A 10,672-nucleotide genomic window follows, 5' to 3' on the forward strand; every position below is an offset into this window, starting at 1 on the left:
TTTCAAAGATCTTTCTGAGCGCTTGAAGGTATTTGATATGACTACATTCTTAATCAAAACACATGTCAAAACCTTTATTCTTTTAGCAATCAGTGTTAGTTTAATGTGCACACAATAATAGATGTGATTATGACTTATGAGCTTGTATTCATTGATATTTATTTTATGCAGCTTCAAGACGAAGTCATACTTTCAAATTCAAAGAGATTGCAGATCACTCAAACCAATGTGAACAATTTACCCTCGACATTTTCCTTGATAGTAAATCCTCCCCTGAATACTTAATCCATACCATAGGTGTAGTATGTAAACTATTTATTAACAAATAAATAAATCAATATGAAAACCTCTCAAATATAAGTAAAATGTTGGTTGATAGTTTTTTTTCTTGTTTCCAGGGAGTGGGTCAGCTGGAATGAGGCAAAGGGAGTGGGTTGACCTTTTGTTTTTTTGTTAAATGTTAATCGTTACTGAAAGAAAAAAATCAAAATTTAATTTTGATTTATTTGATGTCTCGTGTCTTGCAGGTTCATGGTGGTCGGCAGTCCATGTAAGTTTCTTGATTTGTAACATCTTGTATTCAAGAAATAGCAATGTACTTTCCATAAAAATTATAAATTATATTCTTTGAAAAATTTGTAGATTGGTAGGTTTAAAAGCAGAATGTCCTGATAAGAATTAATTTTAAAAGTAGAATGAAAATGACAAGTGATTTTGTGTTGTGTTTATAGGGTTGATGAAAGCGAATAACTTTGGAGTTAGAAGAGGAAAAGAAAGCTCAAGCCGAAAGAGATAAGATGCTGCAAATGCAAGTGTTGCATTCTTCATTTCAATTGTTAGTATGAAACACAGAGTAGATGGGCCAATGTACAACTTCTTATCCATATAACATCTGTTTGGAGCATTAGTCTTAAAGAATTATGAAAGGCAAGATGCAACTTTACTTAGTTGGAATTTGATGTAGAGAGTAGATTAGATGCAAATTTAGATATTATAAAAAATAGAATTGTATGACATTAAATTTTATGCAATGGATTGTATTTTTTGTATATGATATTTTATTTCTATTATGAGACATTAAATGCAAATTTAATTTAAAAATTAATAAATATATAAATATATTTTTAGAACATTTAAAATTATGATACGCAAAAATGTGTGTCATCTTCATTTATGACATGGCCTTTCTTGACAGGGGCTTCCTTGATACGCATTGCGTGTCATAAACACGCGCGTCGTAAGGTTACGACACGCAAATGCGTGTCGTCTTCCTTTATGACAGGGCCTTCCTTGATATGCATTGCGTGTCATAACCGCGCGTCGTAAATGCGCGTCGTCTCTCTTTATGACAGGGCCTTCCTTGACACGCATTTGCGCGTCGTCTGGTCGTTTTACGATGCGCAATGAGCGTCGTAAAAGGCCTTTTTTCTAGTAGTGGGTGTATTTTACACTTTTTAAAATACTAGGTGGTCTAATTTAACAATTATACTTTTAATTCAATTAAATTGTAAACCTAAACTTTTATGGATTTATTAAACCTCTTTTAATTATACACCTTAATTAATTAATAAAACCATAAGGGTGTGATTTGAACTTTTTCAAAAACAATACTAGAGTTTTAGAATTTAACATTCCTAATTAACCTTTTAATCAACTTTTAAATTCCAAAACTTGAGGGCAAGTTTTGAAACATTTCAAAACATTAGGGTTTAGAATTTAAATATACATCAAAATTAAACCATTTAATCAAAATTTAAATTCCAAAACTTGAGGGCAAGTTTTGAAACCTTTTTCAAAACATTAGGGTTTTAACTATTTAAATTTCAAAACAACAAAACTTTTGGGTTCAAATTTAAACTATAAAACCTAAAGGGGAAAATATGAAACTATTCATAACAACAAGGAACAAATAATCTAAATTAACAATTAACCACATATTTATCCATATTTGATTTATTTAATAATTTCTTGCTAAACAATTTATCAATTTAGTCAAAATAATTAATCAATTATCACATAAGGAAACAATTATCTTATTAATTGATAAATATCTTCAATTAGATCAAGAATATAGTCAAATATATCATAAAATCGGATTTATATTGATCTAATATGATAAGGTAACTATCCCAAAGCAAAAACAGTAAGAAATCCCGAGATATGCTCCATCTGACGAGTTGACTCGTTGAGTCAAGCTTGGACTCGTCGAGTCTGCATGGACTCGGCGAGTTCAGTTATGGACTCGGCGAGTCCAGCCTCCAGAACATCAAAAATCGAATTTTTTGAACATGTAATGCATCAATACAATTGAAACCAGTCAAGGCTCTGATACCACTGATGGATTTTGGTCATAAGACATCCTATGTGCTCATACAAACCCTAATGCTTGGATCTAGGTTTCTCTATTGTACATGCAAGTTATCCAAGACTATAAACCCTAATTCTAGCATTCAAATAATCGTATTAACATGAGAATAGGTTTATAATGTTACCTTGATTGTTATGTAGTAATAACAATCCCGATTCCTCCTTGAATTGACTTTGGAAGGCTTAGAGTCACAAGTGTCACTCCTCTAATGGCTTACAAACACCAAGAGCAAATGGAGAAGGTATAAAGAGAGAGGAGAGGTATAAGAATTCATCCCTAAGATGCCTTGGGAAGGTCTGGACGAAATCATGAGCCAAAGGGGGTTTATATAGGTGTAGAGATAGGGTTTCAGTCCTTATCCTTATCTAGTTGCTTGCTTACCAAGCAACCCATAAGATAAGCCTTGAATCCTTATCATAGTCGAATTCTAAGGCCTTATCACCTTAAATTCGTCCAACCTATTCTTAGGATAATCCTTACCCTATTTTGTAACTATCACATAATTACAATTCAGCCCCTCTAGTTTAATTAATTACATTTGATCACAAAATTAATTCTTAATTAATTATTGACCAATATTAATTAAACAAATATGATTTCTCCTTTAATATATTATTCTTATAACATATTAATAAATCATAATAACCTCTCTCTCTAGTTATTTCTCCAATCAAGTTGCTTTGGTGAAGGCAACCCAAAAGGACCATGCACCATCGGGTCAAGTACATACCAAAATAGTTATGGACTTAGACACTAATCCAACACCTATATACTAGGATGCAGATCTAACAGATCACTAAACATAACACCATCTTATATACCAGGATGCAGATTTAACAAATCACTAAACATAGCACCATCCTATATACCAGTATGCATATCTTCTAACAAATCACTAAACATAACATCATGTGATAACCAGGATAACAATCCAAAAAGGGTCAGCCTTTGTGCCTTAGAATTTGTTAGCATAGTGAGAAGAACTCATCTCACAAGTAGTGTTGAACCGATAAAATCGAATCCCAACTCACGGCTCTGAACTCAAGTGCCTGTAACCACCATATGACTAATTCCATTAAAATCCTAAATCACCAAAATACCCTCTGAAGTTAAACTTGGTTAACCATAGTCCAACTAAAAATATACAGTCAAGGTCAACAGTCCATGTTGACCTAACTCATCGAGTGCATCTAGCAACTTGTCGAGTTCCTTAAATGTTCAGAAAATCGTGAAAAGCCATAGTTAACTCGCTGAGTTACCAGAGCAACTCATCGAGTTCTTTGGCATCTAGAAAGTGGGAAAACCCTCACCAACTCATCGAGTTGGCAGATCAGCTCATCGAGTTTTCCTAACCTTAATGCATTCAGATACTTCCAAGTGAGCTTAATGCTCCAAACTATAGATCTGGTCCCCTATGACTGAAATACCACGTAAAGTTGCTAACTTTACGTCCATGTGTGGCATCAAAGGGGCTAAAAAACTCAAATAAGGTTTATCACGGGGCCTAGGGCATGAAGGAGAGCCAATACTTGATAAAGATGACAACTTTATGTCAAAAGGGCCCATGAAACGTCCGGATCTGAAACCATGGCTTCATAACATGCTTAAATCCAATAATGGTCCCAAAATAAGCTAATAATGGCCATACTTCTAAAAGAAGAGATCTAGAAGAAGAGATGATCAAGATACCGACTTTATACCTCCAAGTGGCTGTAACAACACTGAGAATCTCGAATCTACAGCTTCTCCCTTCAACCTTGCACCACCAAATTCAAGCTCCTTCAAGAAAACCACCAAAGAACACTCTTTAATCTCACAATCACTTAAAATGGGGAGAGAGGCAAACCATAAACGAGTTATAAGGTCTTTAAATAGGGTGAAAACCATAAAAATTAGGATTTTCATGTTCAGCCTTCAACTCATCGAGTTGGTGTCTTCCAACTCATCGAGTAGACCCTGAAATATACGTGGCCCTGAAAATGCATATATATATATATATATATATATATATATATATATATATATATATATATATGTATGTATATATATATATAAGGCTTTAAATTTGTACCCGAAAATTGGGATGTTACATACATAGTTAGGGTTTTATAGCCTTAGATTATTTGGTTTAGCCTTACTTCTTGCTCCTTTTTTGGTTGTGGACTTGAGGTAGAATCATTTATTCAACTGTCTATCGAGTCCTGGATTATGTAAAATTGACATACGTGGAGCAATTGGCAAGTTTAGCAGAGATTCTTGCAAGGTGGAAAGGTGGTCGAGAGGGAACCTATAATGAGTATTTAGGTTCTTAGTTGTGATCCTTAGGTGTGTATGCATGGATACATTTAGCTTTTAGGGATTAGCATCTTAGGGATTTGGGAGGACAACCTGAATGAACTACGGATAGGTTTGGAAGGTAGTATGGGCCCGTACTATTGAAAGCATAGGATCCGTATGCAATTCAGGTTGAATCATGGGGTAATAAGGAACTTGTGGGAGTGTATTATGTATGTGTACGATTTAGTTTGGTTTTGATCTTTTCGTTATTCTTTTTAGTATGGTGATGACGACCCGAGGTTTAAGCTCTAGCGACCCAGATAGGCCGGGTACCAGTGATGAGGAGATTAGTAGGATCATTGCTACAGAGGTGGTTGCAATGATCAGGGAGAATATTCCAGATATTTTTGGGTCTATCAAGACCGCTATGATTGATTTGTTTGACGAGCGCTATGCAGCCATCACTGAGGTTGCTACTTCCGCAGCCACTACAGCTGTTGTTGTTGGTAGACCACATGGGGGGGATTCAATGTTGTACCGGGATTTCAACAACACGATGCCTCATGATTTCGATGGGGTCAAGAACCTTATTTCATTTATGAGATAGGTCTAAAATGTTGAGGGATGTTTCTACACTTGTTAATGTCTGGAGAACCTGAAGGTTCGTTTCGCGCTGAACCTTCTTTGCCTGGGAGCGAAGGACTGGTGGAAGTTTGTAACATCAGATTATTCTCCATCAGAGCTTTCTGTTATGACTTGGGATCAACTTATTGAGATGTTTCATGTTAAATTTGTGTCATTAGTGGAGAGGGAGATGTTGACCCAGGAGTTCCTGTCGCTCAGGCAGATGATAGAGACAACAACTGAGATCACCAGGATGTCTCACGAGAGGGCCTTTTTCTTTCCTGAGTACACATCCTCTAATCAGGTGGGGATGACCTGATTCTTGAGAATAATCAAGAAGGATATCCAAAAGGTCGTGACGAGCACCCAGTATCAGACATTGGCTGAGTTGCAGACTAATGTCAGGAGGAGAGAGCTTAAGCTGGAGACATAAGTGAGAGAGGTTGAGGGGGAGACACAACATAGAGATAGGAGGCCAGTGTCGTTGCAGCCAACGACTAAGAGGTTCAAGCTTGCTGATTCGAGACTGAGAGGTCATAGGGTTTGTACTTGCAACAAGTTCGGTAAGGTTCATGAGGGTACCTACCCGACAGGGATGGTATGCTACAAATGTGGCAATGAAAGACAATTTACGAAGGATTGTCCGTTGATCTTCGAGTCTACTATAGCTTCAATCAGACGAGCCATATGAATGCCAATTGCCCATTACTTACATCGAGGCCAGTTGAAACTCTTGCTCCTGCAACCCTACGCATTACTGATGATCAACAAGGGAACGCCCAGGCCCCTAGGGCCCGAGGGAGAACTTTTCAGTTGACAGCAGAGGAGGCCAGGGCAACGCCGGACGTCATTGCTGGTATGTGTTCCTTTATATTTATGTTATCTTACTTTATGCATACTTATGATTGTGATTTTGTTAGGTACATTTCTTATGAATTTTCTGCCCGCTTTTGTTCTATTCGACTCAGGTGTGAGCCGGTCGTTTGTGTCGACATCGTTCAGTAGGGGCTTTAGTGTTCCTTGCGAGCATGTGGATCGACCTTTATGAGTAGCTATTCCAGATAAGAACACGATTCGGCTTCTGATGTTTACCGAGTTGTGTACTGGAGATTTATGGTGTTGAGTTCCATATAGATCTTATTCCTATCGTGATGGGGGTGTATGTGTTATTGTGGGTATGGATTGGTTGAGTCCGCATGGAGGGCCGATTGATTATGAGCGATAGTTGGTGACGGTTCGAGACCCAAGTGGGGGAGTATTGACCATTTATGGTGAGGGTACTAGAGTATGTGGTATTTTGGGGGAAAACTCACTAAGTTTCATGCTTACAGATGTTAATTTATTGTGCTTCAGGTACTTCAAATGATTGCAGGAAGGCGAATGTTTGATTATACACACATCCACCTGCAGCTTATGTGATTCCGCAAGTTTTATGCTCTGATATTTTTGGGATCATTGTATTTTGATATTTATGTTCCTTGACTAGGTTTTTGAAAAACAATGACATATCCTTATTTAAAAATGAAAATTTTGTTTTGAAAATGGGACGTTACACTTTTACGTAAAGAAAAACTTTAAATTTCAGTTTTACCAAAGTAAGTTTAAAGATTTTAAATAATATAAAATATTCATACATTGCATAAAAACTATAAAAAAGATTCTACCTAATTTAAACACATACATGAAAAATCAAGTAGAAAAAGTTATCAGATTGGTATTTAAGGTAAAATAAATTAACCAAAGAGAAAAAAAAAATTACACACAAGCTTAAATTAGATAAATGAATTAGGATAAATACAATTTCAACCAAGTAATAACTAATGAGTTTGGTTACCGAGATAAACTTTGAGATATCATAAATTATACTATAAAAATTTGTTTTGTGTGTGTGTGTGTGTGTGTGTATATATATATATATATATATATATATATATATATATATATATATATATATATATATGGGAAAAGTGAATATACCTTTAAGGGTATATAAGCTTAGGTACCCAAACTCACCTTAATACATCGTTTTGTTTGATATATTCATTATAATGTTCTTAAACTTCAACCTCTAACTTGATTTACTTTCAAGATTTTCAAAATTTCACTATTATTTTTCTCTTATATCACATCTTCATGCTGAACACCTATTAGGCTATATATATTATAGTTAAAAATGAAAATTATGTAAGAGGAAGATAAATATAAAATTTATAAAAATCTTGGAATTAAATCATGTTAGAAGTTGAATTAGAAGATCATTGGACAATTACAATATGTATATATGATACAAAGAGACGTAATATGGTGAGTTTGTGTATCTAAACTTATATACTCTTAAGGGTATATTCACTTTTCCATATATATATATATATATATATATATATATATATATATATATATATATATATATATATATCAAGGCCAAGTCCAAGGTCGGGGTCTAAAGGTATCCCCATCCCCATTCTTTTATTCGGGGATTCCCGATCGTCCCCATCCATGGTTAACTTGAGGATTCTCCGGTCAAAACGGGTAGGGGTGTTGAACGGATAATTTTTTCAGGTTTCGGGTAATTCGGGTCGGGTAATTCGGGTTTTTCATGTTAGAAAAATTACCCGTTACCCTACCCAAACTAAATTCGGGTTTGGGTAATTCGGGTATCGGGTCGGGTTTGGGTAATTCGGGTATTACCCGAAATATATGATTTTTTTTTTGAATTTCACCTAAAAATAAATTTAATGAAATAATACGTCGTGCTTTATTAGTCTTGTTTATATAAACAAACGAGACATAAACGAAGTTACTCAAGCTTTGAACATTGAGATTTTCTACTCAATAATACATGAGATATCAAGTAATTTTTTAACGACTTAATCTAATCTAATAAAATGTTAAAAAAACAAATACCTAAAAATCTTAATTTAAAAGTTTAAAATGTTTAAGATAAATGTAGTAATAAGTTTTGCCATGTTCTAAAGTTTCGTCAAGATAATGAGTTTGTTAGTTGTAATAAAAACTATAATCCAGAAAACTGTTAAATTTTAAAGAACGTGATGATATATAAAAATTACTTTTAATATTGTTAGTGTCTTATTGTCATAATAAATATATTTATGTTTTACAATAATGATAGTTAGTTTAAGCGTGATCAAATACCTGTTATATAGTACAAGCTCTACAAAACAAATTTCTTTTTTTTAATAATTTGGGTAATTCGGGTATACCCGAAACCCAAAAAATATACCCTTTACCCGACCCGAAAAAATTTCGGGTAACCCGATTACCCGGAAAAATTTACCCGATACTCGATTTACCCGATACCCGAAAAAATCGGGCGGGTAATTCGGGTATCGGGTATTTTCGACAGGGCTAAAAACGGATGTAAGTTTTGTGTTCTTCATTAGGTATGAGTTTTTTGTCATCCCTAAAATTGTAAAAAAGAGGTTGTAATGCCCGACTTAGATCAATGCATTTTATTTCTTTGTTGTAATCATGTTGAGAACTACATATTGGATTGTTAATACATGTGTACGCCTTACTTATAAATTTAAAAAGTGAATTTTTTTTGGTGTACATTGCATTAAAAATTCGGGTGTTACATATATCTTATTTGTTTTCAAAAATTGAGACTCTTTAAGATAAGTTTATGTTTGTGGGTTGAGAGTTGGAACAATGGTATAATGTAATATTCATAGTTTTAGTTTCTTCATACTAATAAAAGAACTCATAGTCATCCTTATCATATTGATTGGGCTGTTATCGTTATCATATTGAATTTCATCATAATCCGATCTAGCTTCACGACTTTCCACCGGTTATCCGTGTGGAGGTAATATTAAATCATCAATCAACACAAACATTTTTTGCATAATCGTTTGTTAATTCATCATTGGCATATGTAGTCCTATCGCAAGCAAAATGTTTACCTTTACGATGCCAATATCGTCATATTCATGTCCATCATAATCAACTTGTGTTTCATAGAGTGTATATAAAGGATGCAATAAGGGTGTGTTTGGGTTAACTTTTTTATAACAAAAGTGATTTTTAAGAAAAATGTTTATTAGCTTATGACTTTTATGAAAAACGGTTTTTAAATAGTGTTCGGATAAGAAAAACTGTTTTAAAAAAACTGTTTTAAAATCCGTTTTTTAAACACACAAACACTTTTTTAGCTTATTAGCTTTTTGAAAAACTAAAAAAGTAATAAGTTATTTTCAAAAACTATCTCAAACACCCAGTAAATTTATATACTTGATTTTACGGTGTTATTATGTTATAAGACCGTTTTTCCACAAGAAATCCATTGTAGGAGTAGTAGATTGATATGCTCGCGGTGAAAGTTTATCGGTGGCAAAAATCATATTTGTGTGTTATCATTTTTAAAACTAAAAATTTATAAAAATGTCTCTTTCAATCTACGTGGCAATGGTAAAAAGTTTAGGAGACTGTTTAGTCTTAAATCGAACGGCAAAAATTTTAAATTTAAATGATAGCTTTCCATGTAAACCACACAATTCAGTTTCTTTTTTTTTCTAAGAAAAGGCAATCGAAACAAATGGGTGGAGCCCACGAAAACGGCGATACAACCGTTGGCCACAGCTGTGGGGCAACCCCACATAAACACCCTGTCAACAGTCGGGCAGTTCGGTCAGCTCATGCCACTAAAGTGTCCCCTCCCCCTTCACACACCCCTATATATATTAACCCTTCATCACCTCCAACACCACCACCACTTTCAAGTTTCAACACCCTGCAATTAATCAAACTAATCTGTTCTTACATTCCGCTTGAATTTCAAATTCAAAGTAAAGCATCAATGGAATCAATGAAGATGAAGCTCTTCGCCGCCGTTGTTGTTATGTTGATGGCCGTATCTGCCGTCAGTAATGTCGCAGCTCAGGAAGCTCCCGCCCCGGCTCCGGGTCCGTCTTCTGCCGCCAGCGTTTACGTTCCGGCCGCCCTTATTTCCCTTATTTCTCTTTCCTTTGGGCTTTTATTCTAAATCGATTTGATTTGGAGAAATTATTTTTGTTTTGTATTGAGATGATTTGTTCTGCTTATATCCGCATTTGTTCTTGAATTTTTTGTATGTGAATTCATTCTTTTGTTGAATGTATGTAGTTTCATAAAATTCGTTTGTGATGACTGATGATGATGGTTTTCAGATCCTTAGTTCTCGTGTTTCGATCCAAAATTTCATTTGTTCAAATTGATTATTGATTGATTAATGGATATATAATATGTAATTGCTTCCCGATTGTTTCAGATGTTGATGCTTGCTGAATTTCAGTTTTTTTTTTCATTGAATAACTTTGATTTCATAAAAATTCGTTCATGTGATATCTTGAATGAGAATTGTTGATTTTGTATGCATCCATACAAATACAATTGTGAATGTGTGAA

At 34.5% G+C, this 10,672-nt stretch overlaps 1 protein-coding gene across 1 annotated transcript; it reads left to right on the top strand.

The window, feature by feature from the left end:
- Window positions 1-9,974: 9,974 nt before the first annotated feature.
- Window positions 9,975-10,441, top strand: LOC145092534 (arabinogalactan protein 13-like). The gene has a single exon (XM_079030484.1). It carries the CDS (start codon window positions 10,086-10,088, stop codon window positions 10,269-10,271), a length of 186 nt encoding a protein of 61 aa, XP_078886610.1. The 5' UTR covers window positions 9,975-10,085; the 3' UTR covers window positions 10,272-10,441.
- Window positions 10,442-10,672: the final 231 nt, after the last annotated feature.

Source organism: Lactuca serriola, chromosome 1 (assembly GCF_051521515.1).
Source record: "Lactuca serriola cultivar US96UC23 chromosome 1, Lser_US96UC23_V15, whole genome shotgun sequence".
In the NCBI taxonomy this organism is placed as follows: domain Eukaryota; kingdom Viridiplantae; phylum Streptophyta; class Magnoliopsida; order Asterales; family Asteraceae; genus Lactuca; species Lactuca serriola.